Below are 21,822 nucleotides of genomic sequence, written 5' to 3' on the forward strand. Positions count from 1 at the left end.
GAGAACTTCCTCCTTCTTTTCCTTCACTATCAGTTGGTGATTTCTCTCCACATATCTACTGCTTAGGGACACTGCATATGAGCCTCACAGTGAAGCACTGAGCACTATGAAAAATGTCTCTCTAAATGCCTTTCAAGCATATGCAGAAGTAGCATGTGCAACAGAGTGTCTTGTTCTGGAATTTCCTCTATAGGCAAAATATACACTTCTGCAAGTAGAGGCAAACATACAGAACGACTGGTTAGAGCAAAGCCAAAGAACCACACCTTGCCTTAGAGGAGAACGTGATTATTCATTGTCCCGTCAGCATTTATTCTACTGTCTTGGATTCATCGTAAAGATCTGTCCTACCCAGTATTAAGAAATATACCAACAGGGCAGAAACATCTTAGTCTACAAGTACAAGGTGACACACAACATTATTACATATCTCTTACTCCAGTCTTGCAATCAGCTGTACACAATTCTCTACAGCCTCCCCTCAGTTCCAGTGTTGCAGAGGCAGGGATCATGTCAGCCTGTGCTTCCCCCATCTTCTCTTCAGTCCCCTTTCATCTTTCAGAAGTCCAGTACAATGCTAGCACATGAGTTTGAAAAGTTGGAAGGTAAAACAGTTGTGCTGGGACTGCTAGGTACCCCTGTAATGTTTTGTGCTACAATCTCCAATCCTCAGTGAGACCAGACAGAAAAGTATTAAAGCAAAACCCAAAGCCCTCTAAAACTTTAGTCAGCTCCTACTGTCAAACTTCTTTAGAAAAAATAACTTATTTTGGCATAACACTGTACCTTTTCTTCCTTTTGCAGCACTTTTAATTCCCCATCTAGAAAAGAAATATACTTATCCAAAAGTCTGAAAACAAAAATCTTTTTTTAGCTTCATTGCTATTACTAAGCAAGACCTTCTTAGTAAGCTATTTTCACACCTACATACTGTATTCTGTTTTAGGAACCACCAAAGTAACACTAATAAGCTCACTTATCCATGAAATATGCCAACTGCCGTGCTCAGTCTCTGCTAGATGGCACATACTTTGGATGAAAAGCAGAAGGCTCTCCTAAACCTTACCAACTAGATAAAGGTTACAACGCTGCTCTTAAGCATTCATGGATGTTGGTAATAAGAAAAACAAAGTTACCAGAATTTTAAAGATTATTTGGTACACTTCACCAGATTATCTGAATGCACAAGAAATCAAACACCAGACTTTGTAAGAGGTATTCAGCTGTTTAAAAGAAAAACGACCCCCTCCCAGTCTGCTGAAGACAACTTTTCCAAAACTCTTAACAAATCTGCTTTTAGATTCATTGATTTGATCAAAGTATGTAACTAGGCACCTTACAACACAGGGCCACATCTGATACAGTGCTGAACAATTACACAGATAACATACATCATTGTATTAAAACCCCCCAAACAAACAAACAAACAACTCCGACCTGTATTCTTGATGTTTTATATATATGGCTCTTTTTAATCCCATTAGAAATAGGTTTAAATGACTCGCACAGAAAGAAACAGCAACTAAAACATGGGGAAGCTTCAGATGTTAGCCATTTCCTGTTTTACAGCTGGCAAATACAGAACTAACTGATGCATACTAAATTTGCATTGATCAACTACCCATGAAGAAAGAAAAATGCTTTCACTAACTCACATCCACTTATTTAAACTTGTATTTGCCCATTTAAATGGCATTTTAAAAGAGTAGATGCTCTTTGATTTTTTTCACTGGAGTCTGTACTAAGTGAAAGCCAGCCTAGCACATCAGCAACAGTGTTTTAATGCACACACAGATCTGGCTGGAAAATACTAGGTTCTTCACTTTAGTCTCTCATATAGTGAGCTAACACACTATAAATAGTCATCTATATATAAACTTGTTTTTTTTTAAACCCTATCAATCACATATATTTACTAACCTTAAAACTACAGAAAGTTTGTAATAATTTAATCAGCTTAACGAGGCAGAAGTGCACATTTTAAAGGGATAACAAATACTTGTTCTGTTTATTAAGTAATTCTCACATTTCTAACTATTTCATTCATTAATAGCTATATTACTATGTACTTCCCTTTGGATTTTCAAAGCTCTATCTACTTTCACCTCCAATTATTTATTTTCTCACTAATTTTATTCTTCCAAATATTTAAAATAGATTAAATGCATTAGCATCTTAAGACCAAATCCCATTAAACCTACTCACACAAGACCCCTGTAGATCTGCAGGTCGCTTAAACTATGAAACGCTGAGACTGTCCTAATACAACTCTGTAAAAGTATGAATCACTACATCTGCCTGTTTAAAAAGAAAGAGATGAAGTGCAACACAGACAACTTATCTCCACGAAACACACACATCAGTGATTGCATTTGTGTACGTGCAAAGCCAGAAGGTGGCTTAAGTCATGCATGTAATGCCAGCCTAAAGAAAAAAAAAATAGCTGTAGCGCTGTAGCCTGACAACTAAAGATAAATCTGACGGCTGCGCAAGACAGCTCGGGAAGTTTTCCTAGCTCCTGCCGCAGGGCTGAGCTGGGGTTACCACACCGCAGGCGTGCTCCCAGGAAGGGCGCATAGGCAGCCCCGTCCTCGCTCGGCCACGGGAGCCCGCTCCCCTCTGTTTAAGGGCAGCGGCACTGAAACACAGGCGACAAGCGGACTTCGAGGAGGCACGGGCCAGGCAGTGCTCTCCCGGCAGCCGCGGCTCCCCCGAGCCCACTCCCTCCCTTCGCTTCCCCTCTCTGGTTCCTGAAGAGGGGAAGCACGACACTGGCCTCCGCCATGCAAACACCGAGGCGAGACCCCACAGCCTGCCAGGCTAATGACCCGAGCCTGAGGCGGCTCCTAAGCCTCGGCCCGCAGACCGCCGAGCCCAGGCCCAGCCCCACCCCGCCGCCGGCCCGTTCCGGGTCCGCAGCCTATCAGCCTCGGCCACAACACCGCGCTCCGCCAACCGGGGCCGCTCCCGCAACCGCCGCTCGCCTCCCCCATCCCCCCCGTTCCCCGCCGAGCAGGTGCCGGCGGAGCTGCCCCGTCCCCCGCCGAGGCGAAGGCCACCACCCGGTTCCAGGCACGTTCCCGGTGCACACAAGCGGGGCGAGCAGGATAACGCTGGCGGCTGGGCGGGAAGGTCCATCGGCCACCCCGAGGCCGCCCAGCCCAGGCCGATGCTCCCACCGGCACAATCGTGTCGGGCCGGGCGGGAGAGCAGTGGGGAAGCGACGCGGTGCCGGTTAGCTCACCAGGAGGAGGAGGAGGCAGCCAGGGTCAGGCAGGAGCGGGAAGATGGCGGGTCTCATGGTAGATCGGGCGCCCGGGAGGGGGAGAAACGCGGCTCCCACTCTCCGCGGCGACTCCTCACTTCCCCCGTCGCCAGGAAACACCCGGCCAAGTTCCACCGCGGAGCCCCGAGCTGCCCGCCTCCACCGCTCACTTCCGGGTTCCCGCGCTTCACGGGGGACGCCGGGAACCGTAGTTCCAGCCGCCTACAGCCTGGCTCGCTCACGCCGCCCGGGAGGGGAGGGGAGGAGAAGGAGCGATCCCAGAACGCACCGGGGCTGCCCGCGCATGAACCCCGGCCCCGCCCGGCCGCTGAGGGGTGGGACCTGGTGGCGGCGCGATGAGGAGGCGGGTGGGGTCGAGGTGAGTTACGGAGCGCGTCTGACAGGGCAGGGGAAGGGAGGGAAAGAGGGAGGCGGCGGTTCCTCTCACAGCCCGGGCGAGGCAGGGTTAACCCTTTCCTCCTTGATGGCCCTGGTGTCCTGTGGCACCGGAGCCTCTTCCGCTCTCGATCAGGTTCTGGGTGCTTTTTACCGTTCCTCATAGCCCGCGCGGGAGAAAGAAGGAGGTGTCCCTGCCAGCCCTCACAGCGGTGGCGGGAAGCGTGCGACAGCCCTGTTGCTGAGGCGGCAGGGCCCGGGCGGGTTTGGAAAGTTGCTCGCGTTTCGTTTGGCGTTTTTGGGTCTCGCCTTGGCCCGTCATCCGACGGGGCTGGGGGGAACGGCACTGGCTGTAGGGAGGACGAGGATTTACGAAAGCTACTGTCTGTGTGTAAGGCGGAGAGCGTAGCCTGAGTAAGAGAGCAGAACGGCTGGGGGATAGGGAGGTTCCAGCTTCAAAATTGGGTTAAACCGGAACGTCATTCAGTTTATATTCGACGCTTCAGCAGATTTGTGCGCTTTGTCACTTCCTCAGTTCTAAGTACTAAAAAGAAAGAGCACCTAAAATTCAGTGTTTCCTCTTCCAATAAAACTTCGGACCTTTGAGAGATTTCAGAGCTGTCTCAAAAAGATCATGGAAAGCCGGGCTGTGTGTTCTTCACGTTTCCACTATGTACACAAGCGAAGGGGGTGAAATGGGGCGTAACGCCATTTAAAAGAAAATCCTTCACATCACCTTTTTGCAAGTCAAACTCAATTTGGTGTCAGAGAAAGCCTTACGGGCTCAGACTTCATGTGTGACACTGCAAAAATCATTTGGCCTGTCAGTTTTCTTGAGGTGAAAACACCAATATATATAGTGCTTGTATATATTTATATAGTGTGTATATATGTGTGTGTGTGTATACACAAATCGTGTAAATTTTTTAGTCTGAATTTTGACCTTAGCTTTTATCAGATCTGCTTATATCTACCTTAAGAACCTGTGCTCTTCAATCTGTAGAATATCCTGTCTTCTGAATTAATTCACAATTGAAAAATACTATTTCTTTTTCATAGCAGTCATTCTTTACTTGGAAATTGTATCAGTAAGATTTGACAGAGTGGTCTTGTTTAAATTATAACAACCTCGAGTTTTGCTGAATAGAAAAATGATGTCATTCTGATTATCTTTATAATGCAAAGTCAACTTATCACAGTTTGGTAGGAGATTTCACACACTTTGAAAGAGCTCTTGGTGTCCTCATGGCTGTCCCTTCATTTCAGGTGACTTGACAAAGCTGATCTTCTTCTATACGTTACCTTAAGGAAGAAAAAGTGAATTATTTACTTGCTTCCAGTAATTCAATGCATATTACAGATAATGTCATTTATGTCACTTTTTATAAGCAGATCTTCTAGTTAGTTATTGTTGTTTTTTATCCCTTATGAATAAATGCCTCATTTTTTGTTAATGAGAATCTTTATTAAAAAAGTCTTCCAGATACCAGTTCATCTGCTGGCCATATGATTGAGAGAAGTATCTGAGGGAAGTTATGTATTTTACTTTTAGAGTGCCTCATAATATTTCAGAATGTCCCTGCTGCAGAATTTGCTCTTTCAACTGAGTTATGATACTGTCCTGAGAATTGCTGTACAAGCAATTGGTTGCTTCTCTCACTATGTGGTTACTGACACGGTGCGGATGTGGCTCTTGTTTTCATCTGGAAATTAGGAACATCTTTTGTTATTAATTCTCTTCAGTAAGCAGTCAGTTTTATGGAATTGTTGCTGAGGTTGGGATGCTTCTGGTGCTTTACTAAGTTTTTCAGTATTTGCTGAATTTTATGCTGCTGCCCCGGATGTTTTATATTCTAGTTTGTTTGCAGAAGGGTAAAATGTACAAAAAAATGTGGCAAAAGATATCAGTGATAATTCTGGGGAATAAAAAACCAGTATCTCAAAATTGCAGTAAGTGAAATATTCCACTCAATAATGTAGAGTCCTGATGGATTTCCTGTACCCAGAAGAAGCTTTTGAGGAAAAGGTGAAGTTAAAGAAGTTAAAGACGAGATGTACTCCTGTATGCCAAATGCATGATAAATTCATAATTTATACGATAGATCTATGATAGATCTATCTCTGCGACCTTTTCCCTTATTTTTCTTTACTCTTGTTCTTACTGCAGTTGAGTATTGTAGTTTCCTTTATATAGGAGGCAAATTTCTATGGCTGTAGAAATACATGAGCAGAAAAAAATTAATGGTTAAGTAGGGGGAGGAACTGTGACTCCTTGTAACTGACACTCAGTTTCGTGTTGCCCCTTCTAGTTTCTCCAGATCTGCCTCAATCAGAAATGCCTCATCTGCTTTTATGCAGTATAATGTAGAGGAGGTAACAGAAGTCATAAACTATACTGCTAGGTTGGGAGAAAAAGTTTGGCTTTGAATGAAACTTCTCGGTTATACGTCCAAAATGTCAAAAAGGCAGTTTTGTTGGAGTAGCAGAGGATACTTGGGAAGCAGAGAATGATGCAAGTGTTTTGAATGATGTGGATATTCTTTATTCTCCTTAAAAGAAAACAATGATTATAGGTAGCACTTGGAATGTTTGAAGGGCTGTTATGCTGAGATGAAAACATTCATGCTTTAAGTCTTAAAATGTATTTGGACTTGCTGGGCTTGCGTAAGCTGTGTCCATTGTCACGTCTGCACCTGTGTTTCTTTGGCTTTCTTAAGCACCAAGTCAGGTTGAGCTGTTCTGTAATTTGTCATGGTGTATGATGGCACTGTCAGCCTGCCTTATGTGGCTCTAAGAATGGAAATGTTGTTAACCTCTTGTCACATTAGGCTCTTTGAACTCCTTTCTGTTCTCTGCTTCTGGAAGTCAACAAAGCCATGAATCCATTAATGACACACTTCAGATTATGGGAAGGATTACATACTTGTGTGGTAAAACAAGTGTGTCAAAAAATGTTCGATCACTTTTCTGAAACATAGAGAGGTTCACCAAACTCACTAAGGATGGAGGCATTTGTGACTTCCAAGAGATGTTGAACGTCATAATTTTCAGACTATTCTGAGGCTCATGAAGAGGAGGAGAGTGGTGGGGTGGGATCACATTGTTCCATAGGTTTCGGATGACCAGAAATGATTCCAGAACTATTAAAGAAGGGAAAATACTTTCATAAAGTTATGTGAGGAGCTTGCCCTCATGTGTCAGTGCCAGCGTGGAGTACACCAATGCTGGTGTAGAATCGACTATCTGTTGTGCTCTAATAACTGGTCACTTCAGACAGGTACAGATGCCATACATGTTGGCAAGTTGTTTGGTGACTAGGATAATTTCAGAAATAATTTTATAGGGGTGCCTGGAACAAAAGTTCTGTTTAGGGAAACTGCTTGCTTTGTGAAAATGTAGTGAGCCATTGCATGTTTCCATAACACATGTTCTCTGAGGGGTGATAAAGTTAGGCAATACCATACCTACTCCTGGTTCTGAAGTAACTCGGAGACAGCAAAGGGAGATCCGTGAACACAAGCAAGGAAACGTTCCAGTAGTGAGGAGTTCTAGTATTTTTACTTAAAGCAACTAGCATCTCATGCCTTTCTAGTCACACCATTACTAGTTTGTGTAGGGGAGAGAGGGTGGAAGGTAAGGTGTTATATTTCTTAAAACACAGTGAACCTGCTTTCATGGCTCATGAAAGCTCAACTGGACAGAGTTCAGAGAAGGAGTGTTGAGTGATGGGTTTAAACGTTGGAAAAAGTGGCACAGGGTGCACTTGGCTGTCTGAGGACAAGATGAAAAGGCAGTTATTTAGACACAAGTGTGTTAAAAGCTTTGTCCGCTGTTACCCTGTGGTATACTTTAGCCAGTGTCTGTGCTATACCTGAGTGTTCCATGCAGAGTGAATGCAGTATATTGATGTGGTGTTGAGCAGGTTTGCACAGCCACGTGGTTCTGTATTTGTGTTTATTCCAGGGATGTGTGTATTCCATATTTGTGTTTATTCCACGATAAGAACTGATACCATGATTGTGAAGATGTTCTTTGAGTGAGTGATTAGATTAACCATGAAGTGTCCTGATTGATTTTCTTATCAGCTCTGTAAGGAACTTTGGAGCTTATGAAGAAGAGTCTACAACTATATTAAAGTATTAAATTGTATTTGATTTTTTTGTTATTACTGTTTGCAGGTAAAGGTCTTTGCTTTAATACTTGATTCTTAAATATCTGCTGTAGAAATTTTCACTTCCTTTTACATAGAAGTGAATTTTTTTTTGGTATTTTAAAAAAATTTTCCCCCAACGTTGGTATATCTGCATATGCAGTTATCTTAATAACAACAGATGCTGTGTAGCGATATATGAGATTTATAGAACAGATAAAGCAAAGATGGTTGACAATAGCAATTGAAGCAAAATAGCTTCCTCTTGCTGATTTCCAAGTGTGCCGTGATGCAAATGTGGGATATGACGAAAAGAGTATATTTAAATGAACACTGAACAGAAGACTAGGTGAAACATTCCCAGAATTAAGTACACAGCCTCAGTGATACTGTCTGTTTTTTGTTGTTGTTTTTTTGTTTGTTTGTTTGTTTTGGTTGCATTTTTTTTTTCTGGTGTATGCAATTATTGTTTGCTTACCTCAGATTGTTTTCCATTCCAAATATGAAGTATAAGAAGAGTTGAAAGTTGAAGTATTTGATACTTTTGGAGAAAATGAACAAGCTTTCAGGTGTGCAGGCCTTTTTCATTTCTAAACTAGTGTGTGACCCTGAGCTGAGATCATTATGAAGATCTTGAGGCAGCTCAGCAAAGGTAGCAGTTCTGTTTCAGAACAGACTAGGAAGGGAACTTAAGTGGTAGACATATTTAGGAAAGAAATGAGAATGCCATTTTACCACTGTATAAATCTATGTTTTACCCGCATCTTGAATAACCAGTGGAGTTTTCTTTCTGTCCCAAAGGGGTTGGAACAGAACTGTCAAAAGTCACCAGAAAAGGGCAATTAAAAATCACACATACAGAAAAAAAAAAAAAAGTATTCTGTTTTTCTGTTTTGTTGTTTTTTTAGGCCTGAATGCCTATAAAAAAATGGTGGTGCAGATCTGACCTATGGTAACACCTTGAAAGAGTATGAATATTTCAGCAAACTGCCTCTTCAGTGGTTCCTCGTTAGCATCTGAAGTGCATGCTGCTGCTGTTAATGGAGATAAGAATACCCTCCAAAAGCTAATAGCAGGTAAACGTTTTTTTTGTACATGTGTTTGGATTACTTCAGAACTGAAGCATTTTGGTTTTGACTTCCTGCTCTGATCTTGTCTTCGTTTTGGGTGGGATAGAGTTGATTTTCTTCCTAGTAGCTGGTGCAGTGCTGTGGGGTTTACCCTTTTCCAGTTCTCCCCATCACACTGGTGCAGCGGAGAGAGAAAGTGAGCAGCTATGTGGGTTAGCCATGATACATCTTTAATATATTTCATTTTTTGGTTAGATATTTCTAGAATAAAGGTAGTCCTGAAAATATGGCTGATTTTTTTTCTTACTTTTTATTACCCATTGCTTTTGATTGGTGCTTCTGCATGAAATAAAATTGAGAGTTGGTAAGTGATACAACCAGAAGAGTTGTTCAGGACTCCTGTTTCAGGGAATTTCTGGAGAAGTGCTTTGGGCTGAAATATTTTGCCTGCAAATCCTTGGTTTTGGAATTGCTTTTGTGATAAATTTGATAAGCTTATTTTACAGATCATTTATTATAGTTAATGAAGTCTAGTCACTGTGTAGTGTGTATTTGTTAATTTCACAGCCAAAAGATGTATTTTGAAAACACAAAGGAACAAATACTCCTGTGTACTGGTATATCTTGTCAAATACACCACAAAACAGCCATTAGAACCAGATAATGAAATCACTGTTCTTTTAGTGGTATTATGCAGCAACAATATAAAAATGCTGCGTCCTATTTTTACCTGAGAAAGAAAACTGCATAATCCTTGCAGCCTTTGCTATAGTAACAGCATTTGGCTTTTCTGCTTTGTCATGTTTTGACAGGATATGAGACAGACTTTACTTTTGCCAGAGCAGGACCAAAAAAATTATTGCCTAGCAGAAGAAGAATGCATCAGAGTAATATTTTTAGCTGTTTACCAGGCACTGTTGAAAGTAGGACTTCATGCCAGAAGTAAATTGAGCAATTGGTGTTACTCACTGAACTTCATGACTGCACTTAGCAGCATCATCGAATTCAGGATAGTACTTCATTCAGCTTTATGTCGAATTCAGGACAGTACTTCAGCTTTATGTGTGTGTTATTCTAGCACAAGTCCAAGCTCTGCATCTTGATTATGTGTCTAGAGATATATGCAGTAACATAAAGTCTGACTGTCTCCTTCTTTCAGGGAGGGCCTTTTACCTCTAAATTTGTTGTTACTTCCTCTTTGAGTTTTCCCTATTCAGATATTAATGTAGGAGGGGGTATAGAGGCTCATTAAACAGTCTCTTAGAGCAGCCCCTCTAATCTGTTTGGTGCTCGTGTTTGGTGATTGTTCCCTTTCCCATCTGTAGCTGGATGGAGCCTGTGTGATTTTATATAGAGAAAGAGGGCTTTGGAACAAAGTGTCTCTTTGTGATAACCACTGCTGATGCTTAATTACAGGACTTTCTATACAGCCTGTGGGTTAAGTACCATAGAGTAGGATATATGTAAAGTATTTATTGTATAACCAATGCTCTGACAAAAGTGTGCTAATTGTTTGCATTGCATGAGTTGTGTGGTACTGTATCACATTGTTTTAGAACAAAGCATTTATTGTTAGCTAAAATATTGAAATGTAAAACACTGATGGCTTCACGATATATATATAACTTTTAAACTACTTTTTCTAATAGTACAAGAAAGACTAATCTTGAAATCTTCAATCAGTAGTTTCCATATTGTACGGCACTATGAAGTAAATAATGGTATTGATGTAATATTGACATGTTTATGCTTTTTAAGCAAACATTGCTGTGAATAGGCTTCAAAGCTTGTTTTAGTTACAGTATTTACAGGTTTCAGAAGGACTCCTTGGTAATGTGCTGTTGCTGGTTTTTAAAGTATTCTTTGCAGCCGTAGTCTGTATAACTATTTTAAAATTACATAAATTATGCCACTGCAGAATGTTACTGGTGGTAATATTTGTGGAACTAATATCTTCTGAATGTACTTTTTCTGTAAATATATTTGGAAATGTCCTGTAGAAGTCAGTAAAAACTGGTTGAAAAGTAGTAACTTTGAGTTTATCTTATACTTCATTATTTTGATCACCTTACCTGTGTAAGGTAGACAGGTAAGGTACACAACACGTGTTAATTTATAATAAGATACCTTTTTAATAAAAAATATTACTTTTAGTTAGATACTCATAGACTTAACTGGTTTATGTGATTTTGTTTTTTTAAAGGCAACTCTGAGCTGAAAGATAAAGAGGACCAGTTTGGAAGAACTCCACTTATGTACTGCGTATTGGCTGACAGGCTGGACTGTGCAGAGGCGCTGCTGAAGGCTGGAGCTGATGTTAACAGAGCTGATCGTAGCAGAAGAACTGCTCTCCATCTTGCCGCTCAAAAGGTAATTACATTGCAAGTGCTCAGCTGTTGTATAAACTTGTTGCATTCAAAACAGGTATGATGTGGTTTGCCCCTGTCTGGATGCAGGTGCTCACCAAAGCTCCTCTGTCACTCCCCTTCTCAGCTTTATAGGGGAGAGAAAATAGGGCAAAAGCTTGTTGGTCAAGATAAGGAGAGGGAGACATCGCTCACCAGTTACCACCATGGAAAAAACAAACTTGCCTTGGGGAAATAGTTTAACTTACCTCCAATCAAATCAGATAATGAGAAATAAAACAAAATCTTAAACCCCAAAATTCTGTACCCCCTCCCCTTGCATGACACAGGAAGACAGGGAGATGTTTCAGTCATTGTAGGCAGAAGGTCATGTAGAAGTTACTTTTTTCCTTCTCGGGTTTATCTTCTATTCCACTATTAAAGGCAGAATGTTTTGGTCTCTCTCATTAAATGGACAGGTCTCCCAAGAAATTTTGAAAGGGTACACTCCTTAAAAAAGGAGAGGTCATAGAATCATAGACTGGTTTGGTTTGGAAGGGATCTTAAACATCATCCAGTTCCAACTCCTTGCCATGGGCAGGGACACCTTCAATTAGACCCCATCCAGCCTGGTCATGAACGCTTCCATGGATGGGGCATCCACAATGTCTCTGGGCAAGCTGTGCCAGTGTTCCACCACCCCCACAATAAAGAACTTCTTCATAATATGTAATCTAAATCTCTCCTCTGTCAGCTTAAAACCATTTCCCCTTGTCATGTCACTACATGTCCTTATGAAAAGTTCCTCTCCAGTGTTCTTACAGGCCCCCTTTGGGTACTGGAAGGCTGCTATAAGGTCTCCCTGGAGCTTTCTCCAGGCTGAACAAGCCCAAAACTCTGTCAGCCTTCATAAGGAGAGGTGCTCCAGCCTTCTGATCATCAGGTCAAGCCATTAACTTCAGAAAAAACAGTTAAACAAAAAGACTGCAAAAGCCCAAACCCACCAGAAAATGATATAAATTATTCAGGAATGCACCTGTAAATGTTACCATAAGAGTTTCAGAGTAAAGTTGTGACTCCATGAACACATATAATTCACTGGGAGCTGAAACAGTGACTGGTTGCAACAGAAGTAAAATCATTAACATAATTTGCCAGTGATTTCACACTGCAGAATTATATTACTATGTGCATACGGATCAGTTAAGTTGGTAAAACTTATTGTGAAATGACCATGCTGTGGAGACAGATAGAAATACTGGGATTGCAGTTTAACTACAGACATTTTCACTTGTAAGCATTCTGGTACCAATTGCTTCTAGTCTTAAACTGCAACTTGGTTAAACACCCACGTATCATACTTACGAACAGATATGTTTCTACATACCCAAATTACCTGTAAATGGGTTGGTATTGTGGGTTATATATGTATATGGGTTTTGGGTTTTTTTTTTCATTTTCATTAAGTCATTACAGTTTTATATAAGGAAAAATACAGGCCTGCCTCTTTCAGAGTTTCTCACAGAGGATGCTCACTTACTAGCAATCTTTTTTCCTCTGGGGAAGTAACAGTCTGTATGAATACCCTGAGCATAGCCTCTTGTGTTAATAGGGATAGAAGAAAAAATTCAATAATTTTGTTGTTGGATGCTAATAATATGCACTTAAAATAATCTGTCAGGATGCTTAATGGTCAGGAGAATATTAGTTTTGGCTTCAGGAAGATTAATATCACCCCAGTGGGAAAATGTGCCTTTCATTCTGTAGAAGCATTAAATATTGTGTAGCTTATATTAATTCTTTGCTGATACAGTTATTGATAAATAACAGCACATCCAGCATGCAGTTAGGGATTCTGTGGAAAGTAGATGGGTATATTTTAATGATCTTTAATTGTAATAGTTTTGTAATTGTAATTGTAATTTTTCTTTTAAAATGGTTGTTCCTGTATACTCACCAGTAAACGTAAGTGTGAAGAAAGAGGTAAGAAAAGACAATCCCTGGCAAGCATAAGCCATGGCAAAATACTAGAAACAGAAGGTAGTCTTTAAGTTCACTTATTTTATGAAAGCTTGTTCCCAAGTCTTATCTAATGAGTACAATTAAGGTAGTCCAACAGTCCCAAAACCAGAATGTTATTTTCCCTTCTTGTCCTAATAAAAGATTTTTGTATTAAAAGCTCCTGAATAAAACTTGCCTGGGAGCAAGCTTATACAGTTTTTCCCTCAGTACTTCTTTCAGGATGTAGTTCCTGGAGCTATAGTCTCTCAAATAATTCATAAGGCATTGTTTGCATGAAAGAGCAAATGTGCTTCTGCTTCTAACTTTGTTTCTCAGTCTACATAATGAAAATAAATCATGGAACCTTTCAGAGACTGTGGTGGTCAATTCCTGTTCTTTATTCCCTGGGCTAACCTTTTGTGATGTTTTCCCTTATGTGAGAGCTCATACTGAGTCATAATATTTCTGGGCTTAGGTTCATGAAGTGTGAATGAACTTTACTTTCATTCTGTCATACTTTCATGTGAACATACAGTTTGACTAAATGTGAAAAATCTCAACAAACCAAGGTAGGAAACAGGAATGCTGGCTGCCCAGCCAGAAAAGGTGATTTTTTTTTTTTTATACTCAGGGCTATAGTTTCGTCTGTATTTAATTGAGCCACAGACAACAACTGTGATACAAATGTTTTGTTTACTTTCCTGAACAAAGGATTCTCTCTAGTGAATGCAGCCTGAAGAGGCTTAAGGGCAGAAGGCACAGTTCCTCATACGTGATTTGTATGCATATTACATTACACATACACATTATACTGATCTAGCTATGAAGGGGTTGTTCCTGCTTATAGCCTTTCCCAGACCCCTTCTCACAACTTCGGAGCTGCTCACTGTGTTAACAGAAAATGAACTCGACAAAATAGCAATTCATTTTCTGTCCATTTAGTAGAAATCCTCATGCTCCCAAATGCTTTTCACTACTGGTTATGCTGGTACTACTGCTGATCTGTGCTGTAAGTCTTACTGGAGTGGTTCAAAATAAGTACAGGAAACGTTCAGGAAGACAAAACATTATCATAGAGATCTGATTTACAATATAGCCTCCTAGAAAGTTGTGCTGTTACTGCTGAGGAAGAATAATAAAGCATCCAGAGACTTTGTAGGTCAGAACTTCCTAAATGAACTCTGACATAATGAAAAATATTCTTAAAAGCTTAGATAAGAATTCAGCAGCATTCCATTTGATTTGAGGAAAGGGAGGCCTTTTGCAGGTTGTTTTGTGTGTGATGAAAGCAGCTGCAGCTTTCTTTCAATATGTTGTATGTCTCAAATTCTACTTCAGACTGTTCCTTAGATTTCGTTAATACTTCCATTTGCCTCTGCATTAATCTGTCTTGATCAGTGAACAAAATATTCAAGTATGAAAAGGTGATCTTGAAATTGAAGTATTGGTCTCCTCTTGTGAAACTCAGCTCAGTAGCTCCAGAGCATCTTAAATTTCACAGTTTCTCCCCTGAAATGTACAAGGTGGCTTGGAACATGCTTATACACAAAAAAATACTACAAGATAGAAGCATCTTGTGGAGACCAGTGTTAGTTAAGCTTTTTTACATGTAGCTAGAGAGAGAAATGATTGGTCTGAAAAGGTTCTGGGAAATCAAGCGACATTATAGAATCATAGAATAGTTAGGGTGGGAAAGGACCTTAAGATCGTCAAGTTCCAACCCACCTGCCATGGGCAGGGACACCTCACACTAAACCATGCCACGAAGGCTCTCTCCAGCCTGGCCTTGAACACCGCCAGGGATGAAGTATTCACAACATCCTTGAGCAACCCATTCCAGTGCCTCATCACCCTCACAGTAAAGAACTTCTTCCTTATATCTAGCCTGAGCTTCCCCTGTTTAAGTTTTAACCCATTACCCCTTGTCCTATCACTACAGTCCCTAATGAAGAGTCCCTCCCCAGCATCCCTATATGCCCCCTTCAGATACTGGAAAGCTGCTTTGAGGTCTCCACACAGCCTTTTCTTTTCTAGGCTAAACAGTCCCAACTTTCTCAGCCGATCTTCATATGGGAGGTGCTCCAGTCCCCTGGTCATTCTCGTGGGCCTCCTCTGGACTTGTTCCAACAGTTCCATGTCCTTTTTATGTTGAGGACACCAGAACTGTACACAGTACTCCAAGTGAGGTCTCACGAGAGCAGAGTAAAGGGGCAGGATCACCTCCTTCGACCTGCTGGTCATGCTCCTTTTGATGCAGCCCAGGATACTATTGGCTTTTTGGGCTGCGAGCGCACACTGAAGCTGGCTCAAGTTCATTTTCTCATCGACCAGCACCCCCAAGTCCTCCTCTGCAGGGGTGCTCTCAATCTCTTCTCTGCCCAGCCTGTAGCTGTGCCTGGGATTGCTCCGACCCAAGTGTAGGACCTTGCACTTGGCATGGTTAAAACTTCATGGGGTTGGCATCAGCCCACCTCACAAGCGTGTCAAGGTCCCTCTGGATGTCATTCCTTCCCTCCAGCATGTCAACCGAACCACATAGCTTGGTGTCATTGGCAGACTTGCTGGGGGCTCACTTATTCCCGCTGTCCATGTCAGCAACAAAGATGTTGAACAAGAGTGGTCCCAACACCGATCCCTGAGGGACACCACTTGTTACTAGTGTTCAACTGGACACTGAGCCGTTGACCACAACTCTTTGTGTGTGGCCATCCAGCCAATTCTTTATCCACTGAGTGGTCCACCTATCAAATTGATGTCTCTCCAATTTAGAAACAAGGATGTTGTGTGGGACAGTGTTGAATGCTTTGCACAAGTCCAGGTAGACGATGTCAGCTGCTCTGCCCCTGTCCATCAGTTCCATAGCCCCATCATAGAAGGCCACCAAATTGGTCAGGCAGGATTTCCCCTTAGTGAAGCCATGCTGGCTGTCACCAAGCACTTTGTTGTTTTTCCTGTGCCTTAGCATGCCTTCCAGGAGAATCTGCTCCAAGATGTTGCCAGGCACAGAGGTGAGACTGACTGGTCAGTAGTTCCGGGGCTCATCCATTAGATATTATGAGAATGAGCACAGCCCTGACACATATTTTTTTACTTCAGAAATTCTGGGTCTTGATTGATTAGTTCATTGCAGATGTGAAGGAGAGGGAAGGCTTTCCAAGTCAGTTATAGTAGATGTTACAGAGCAGCATCACTGAAACAGAAAGCTTGGCCACAGTTTTGTTTGCATGGAGAGCTTGATTTGGGCACTACTTTGCAAGACTAATGTGATTCTCTTATTTTCAGGCAATACATTTTCAGCTTACACACTTTGTCATGCCTTGTAACAAAGCTAGAACATGCACATTGTTGGTTGCTCATTAAGTGTTAAGTCACCATAGTCATCTAGTATCCAGCAGTCATCTGTCTCTGCCGTCAAACTGGGTTAAAATCCAGCCAGTTCTTTTGGCTGCAGAAGATGAAACTGTGGGAATACTGTTATGCAAGTCAGATTTTGGTTCACAGCAAATACTAAGGCATCTGAATCTTATTTCTTAGTGGCTTTATGTTAGTATGAAATCTCATTTTAAAACAAGGTTATGCAAAAATTTACATGCCCAAGTAGTTCTTTTGGCTTCAAGTTCAAGATCAGAATTTCCGACTAGCTGAAGATCAGGCTCTGTTTCTATACAGACTGCACTAATAAATATAATATCAATATCTATATGCTTTGGCACATGTAAAAGTGACTCTGGCATTATTTTAGTAACTACTGGTTACTAAGCTTACTTACTCTAATAAAACATGTTTGAATAATTGCTTGCAAATTGTGGCTACCTCCCGGAATATAGCTACTTCCCAGCAGTCATTTTGAGCATCAAAGGAATTATAGCATGGCTAAACAAAAATTGTAGTGTCTGTTATTGTCTTTAAGTAGGATTGGATTGAGAAAGAAAACAAAGCTGGCTGAGGCACGAAAATGCAAAACTATAAATATTTGACAGGTTTCCTCTATAGCCTACTGTAGTCAGAATGCTTCTATCTACTTCTAAAACACTTCCCCCCCTCCTGCCCATTTAGAATAGTAGAAGCAAAAGCTGACAGTGGATGACAGAGGTTTAATAAGTTTTGCAGCAGCAACTATTGCGAGAGTATTTTGACAAATACTGCATAGCAGAGTGTATTTGTGTGGAAAAAAATGGACTAAGTATTGTGCCCTCTCTTTTACATGCAGCTCAGTTGGTGATCTGCAGTTGCCTGGGGCAGTTTATGACTAGTAGCCATCATAGTAGCATCCGTATTTTGAGGGACTTTAATTGTAAGATTTGAAAACCTAAGTAGAACAAAGAATAAATACATCAAAGATGTATTTGTATGTGTGTGTGAAGATGAATTGATTAGCTCTTGCTATGTATAAAAGCTGTTGAGGTATGATTCTCAGGGAGGCCCATCTCCTGGAACACAACTTGGGAAACATACTGCGATATCATTTCTTATTCTGACCTGTAATGGTGGAAAAGATTCACTCTTTTCAAGAATAGTTATAATAAATCAAATATTATAAATAAGTCTTGCAGAAGAAAACTCAGGAATAATAATAGGGGAGATAACTCATTGGATTAATAAGTCTAATACTTATATAAATACATTTACAGATTTGACTAATATGAGTAGACATTAAAAATATTTTTTTTTCACTACTTGGCACCAGCTAGTTCTCTAGTATAACATTGGGCTTTTAGCCACCATTAAAGATTAAAAAAGAAAAAATAAAAGCTTTTAAAATAATAGAAGTTGAGAAAAGCCCAAATGAGAATATTTTTAATGAACTACATAAAGCCAAATTGGGAGAATATACTCCATTCCACTATAAACAAGGTGTGTGTTAAAAGGAAGATAATCTGCCTGCACTGGTCTGGTGAGGGAAAGGTACACAATGGGCAGGGCTGCACTGGGTGCTCCCTGGTGGAGGCCCTCCTGCAGCAGGTGGCTGAGCTGCAGGAAGCTATTAATAGGCTACAAGTTGTCAGGGTAGCTGAGAGAAAACAGGAACGCTTGCTCCCGGCCCAAACTGTGCAGAGTCCTCAAGCTTCCCCTGTAGCTCCTGGAGGAAAGAAGGAGGTTGTTAACTCTCGAAGCTGGGAATTGGTGACAAAAAAAAACAACAAAAAAAGGAGGAAAAGGACAATTAAAAGCAAGGGACTTCCTCCTGAACTTGTTGCCCCCACGCAGAATCGCTTTGCTGTCCTGCAGGGGGTTCATGAGGAAACGCAGTCGCACCAGAAACAGCCAGCTGATGCGCTAGTAAAGAAGATCTCTACCGGTGCTGCCAGGAAAAAGGGGTGGGTCGTAGTAGTAGGGGATTCTACTTTGAAAGGGACAGAAGCACTCGTCTGTCGGCCTGATCGGGTCTCAAGGGAGGTGTGTTGCCTACCAGGGGCACAGATCAGGGATGTGGCAGAGAGGCTGCCTGCTCTGGTAAGCCCCACGGACTATTACCCACTTCTGGTGATACATGTGGGTGCTAGGGATATAGATAGTAGTAGCCTGGGGAACATAAAGAAGGACTACAGACCTGGGAGAGGTGGTTAAGGGCTCTGAAGCTCAGATTGTCTTCTTATCTATTCTCCAGGATACAGGTGAATACCTAAAAAAAGCTAGGAGGATTAGCCAGGTTAATAAATGGTTAAAAGGGTGGTGTCGCAGTCAGGGGTTTGGGTGTCTTGAACATGGGACCCAAGTTTGTAGGCCAGGTCTAGCGGGGGCTGGTGGAGCTGGTCCGATAAAGAAGGGGAAGAGCAGTTTTGGTAGGAGGCTTACCAGACTGGTTAAGGAGGCTTTAAACTAGATGTGTTGGGGGAGGGGGGCATCATTCCATCCCAACACACCCAGTCAGTTTGCCAGCACCTATAATAAATGCTTGGAACAATGCAGAGATATTCCAGCTGCTCCAGCCAATGAGCTGGCTTCATTTGGAGCTCAGCTCAGATGCCTCTATACAAATGCCCGTAGCATGGGGAACAAACAAGAGGAATTAGAGATGTGTGCTCATCTATGGGACTATGATATTATAGGCATCACGGAAACATGGTGGGATGGCTCCTATGACTGGAGTGTTGGAATGGAAGGTTACAGACTCTTTAGAAAAGACAGGCCTGGCAGGTGTGGAGGGGGAGTTGCCCTTTATGTTAAGGATAGGCTGGAGAGTATGGAACTCTGTCTGGGGACAGGTGAGCAGATAACTGAGAGCTTGTGGGTCAGCGTTAAAGGGAAAACAGCGATGGGAGACATTACTGTGGGGATCTGTTAGAGACCGCCTGATCAAGAGGAATCTGCAGATGAAGCACTCTATAGGCAGATAGGAGAAGCCTCACGCTCACAGGCCCTCGTTCTCATGGATGACTTCAACCACCCTGACATCTGTTGGAATGACAGTACAGCCTGGCACAAGCAATACAGGAGGTTCCTCGATTGTGTGGAAGACAACTACCTTCTGCAAGTAATAGAGGAGCAGACAAGGAGAGGTGCCATGCTTGACCTTTTGCTCACCAACAGGGAACAGCTTGTTGGAAATGTGGCACTGCAGGGCAGCCTTGGATGCAGCGACCACGAGATGGTTGAATTTGAGATCCTCAGGACAGTGAGAAGAGCGTGCAGCAAGCTCACTGCCCTGGACTTCAAAAGAGCAGACTTTGGCCTCTTCAGGAACCTGCTTAGTAAGGTTCCATGGGATATAGCCCTAGAGGGCAGGGGGGCTCAAGACTCTTGGTTGATATTCAAGGATCACCTGCTACAAGCTCAGGAGTGTTGCATCCCAACCAGAAGGAAGTGCAGCAGGAGGGCCAGGAGACCTCCTTGGATGGATAAGGAGCTGCTGAGGAAAATTCAAATGAAAAAAGAGTTTTATAGAAAGTGGAAGCAAGGACAGGCGGCCTGGGAAGAGTACAGGGATGTTGTCCGGGAAGCTAGGGACCAGGTTAGGAAAGCTAAGGCCCAGTTAGAATTAAACTTGGCTAGGGATATTAAGGATAACAGGAAGGGATTCTACAGGTACATAGCAAATAAAAAACAGATTAGGGAGAATGTAGGCCCCCTCAGGAAGCTCTCAGGTGAACTAGCTACACAGGATTTGGAGAAGGCTGAGGTTCTGAATGACTTCTTTGCCTCGGTCTTCTCTAGCAAAGGCTCTGACCGCACCACCCAAGTCTTGGAAGGCAGATGCAGGGACTGTGAGAATGAAGACCTTGGGCCCACTGAAGGAGAGGAATTGGTTGGAGACCATCTTAAAAATCTGAACATGCACAAGTCCATGGGTCCTGATGAAATCCATCCACGGGTCCTGAAGGAGCTGGTGAATGAAGTTGCTAAGCCGCTGGCCACCATATTTGAAAAATCATGGCAGTCAGGTGAAGTTCCCAACGACTGGACAAAGGGAAATATAACCCCCATTTTCAAGAAGGGGAAAATGGATGACACAGGGAATTACAGACCAGTCAGTCTCACCTCTGTGCCTGGCAAAATCTTGGAGCAGATTCTCCTGGAAGGCATGCTAAGGCACATGAAAAACAACAAGGTGCTTGGTGACAGCCAGCATGGCTTCACTAAGGGGAAATCCTGCCTGACCAATTTGGTGGCCTTCTATGATGGGGCTATGGAACTGATGGACAGGGGCAGAGCAGCTGACATCATCTACCTGGACTTGTGCAAAGCATTCAACACTGTCCCACACAACATCCTTGTCTCTAAATTGGAGAGACATCAATTTGATGGATGGACCACTCGGTGGATAAAGAACTGGCTGGATGGCCGCACACAAAGAGTTGTGGTCAACGGCTCAGTGTCCAGCTGGAGACCAGTAACGAGTGGTGTCCCTCACAGATTGGTGTTGGGGCCGGTCTTGTTTAACATCTTCGTCGCTGACATGGACAGTGGGATTGAGTGCGCCCTCAGCAAGTTTGCTGATGACACCAAGCTGTGTGGTTCGGTTGATACGCTGGAGGGAAGGAATGCCATCCAGAGGGACCTTGACACGCTTGTGAGGTGGGCTGATGCCAACCTCATGGAGTTTAACCATGCCAAGTGCAAGGTCCTACACCTGGGTCAGAGAGATCCTGGGCACAACTACAGGCTGGGCAGAGAAGAGACTGAGAGCAGCCCTGCGGAGAAGGACTTGGGGGTGCTGGTCGATGAGAAAATGAACATGAGCCAGCTGCAGTGTGCGCTTGCAGCCCAGAAAGCCAACTGTATCCTGGGCTGCATCAAAAGGAGGGTGACCAGCAGGTCGAAGGAGGTGATCCTGCCCCTTTACTCTGCTCTTGTGAGACCTCACTTGGAGTACTGTGTGCAGTTCTGGTGTCCTCAACATAAAAAGAACATAGATCTGTTGGAACAAGTCCAGAGAAGGACCACGAGAATGACCAGGGGACTGGAGCACCTCCCATATGAAGATCGGCTGAGAAAGTTGGGACTGTTCAGCCTAGAAAAGAAAAGGCTGTGTGGAGACCTCAAAGCAGCTTTCCAGTATCTGAAGGGGGCCTATAGGGATGCTGGGGAGGGACTCTTCATTAGGGACTGTAGTGATAGGACAAGGGGTAATGGGTTAAAACTTAGACAGGGGAA

General features: G+C 42.6%; 2 protein-coding genes across 4 annotated transcripts in view; one reads left to right on the forward strand and one right to left on the reverse strand.

Moving 5' to 3' along the window:
* ERP44 (endoplasmic reticulum protein 44) overlaps positions 1 to 3,451 on the reverse strand; it is a 49,515-nt gene extending 46,064 nt beyond the window's left edge. Inside the window, exon 1 of one of the 2 annotated variants that reach the window (XM_061364727.1) lies at positions 3,245 to 3,451. In XM_061364727.1, coding sequence (XP_061220711.1) covers positions 3,245 to 3,301 — 57 coding nt within the window. In that variant the 5' untranslated portion in view covers positions 3,302 to 3,451. Of the gene's footprint in view, positions 1 to 2,544; positions 2,801 to 3,244 lie in introns of those variants that run through there. The other variant, XM_061364728.1, reaches the window with a different exon arrangement.
* Positions 3,452 to 8,736: 5,285 nt separating this feature from the next.
* The window catches only part of INVS (inversin), a 79,843-nt gene continuing 66,757 nt past the window's right edge, over positions 8,737 to 21,822 (forward strand). For both annotated transcript variants that reach the window (XM_061364720.1, XM_061364721.1), the window contains exons 1-2: positions 8,737 to 8,887; positions 11,085 to 11,251. In XM_061364720.1, coding sequence (XP_061220704.1) covers positions 8,782 to 8,887; positions 11,085 to 11,251 — 273 coding nt within the window. In that variant the 5' untranslated portion in view covers positions 8,737 to 8,781. The remainder of the gene's footprint in view (positions 8,888 to 11,084; positions 11,252 to 21,822) is intronic.

Source organism: Neopsephotus bourkii, unplaced genomic scaffold (genome assembly GCF_033783945.1).
Source record: "Neopsephotus bourkii isolate Nb327-2 ecotype Australia unplaced genomic scaffold, CSIRO-AGI_Nbou_v1 NB_1248, whole genome shotgun sequence".
NCBI classification, from domain to species: domain Eukaryota; kingdom Metazoa; phylum Chordata; class Aves; order Psittaciformes; family Psittacidae; genus Neopsephotus; species Neopsephotus bourkii.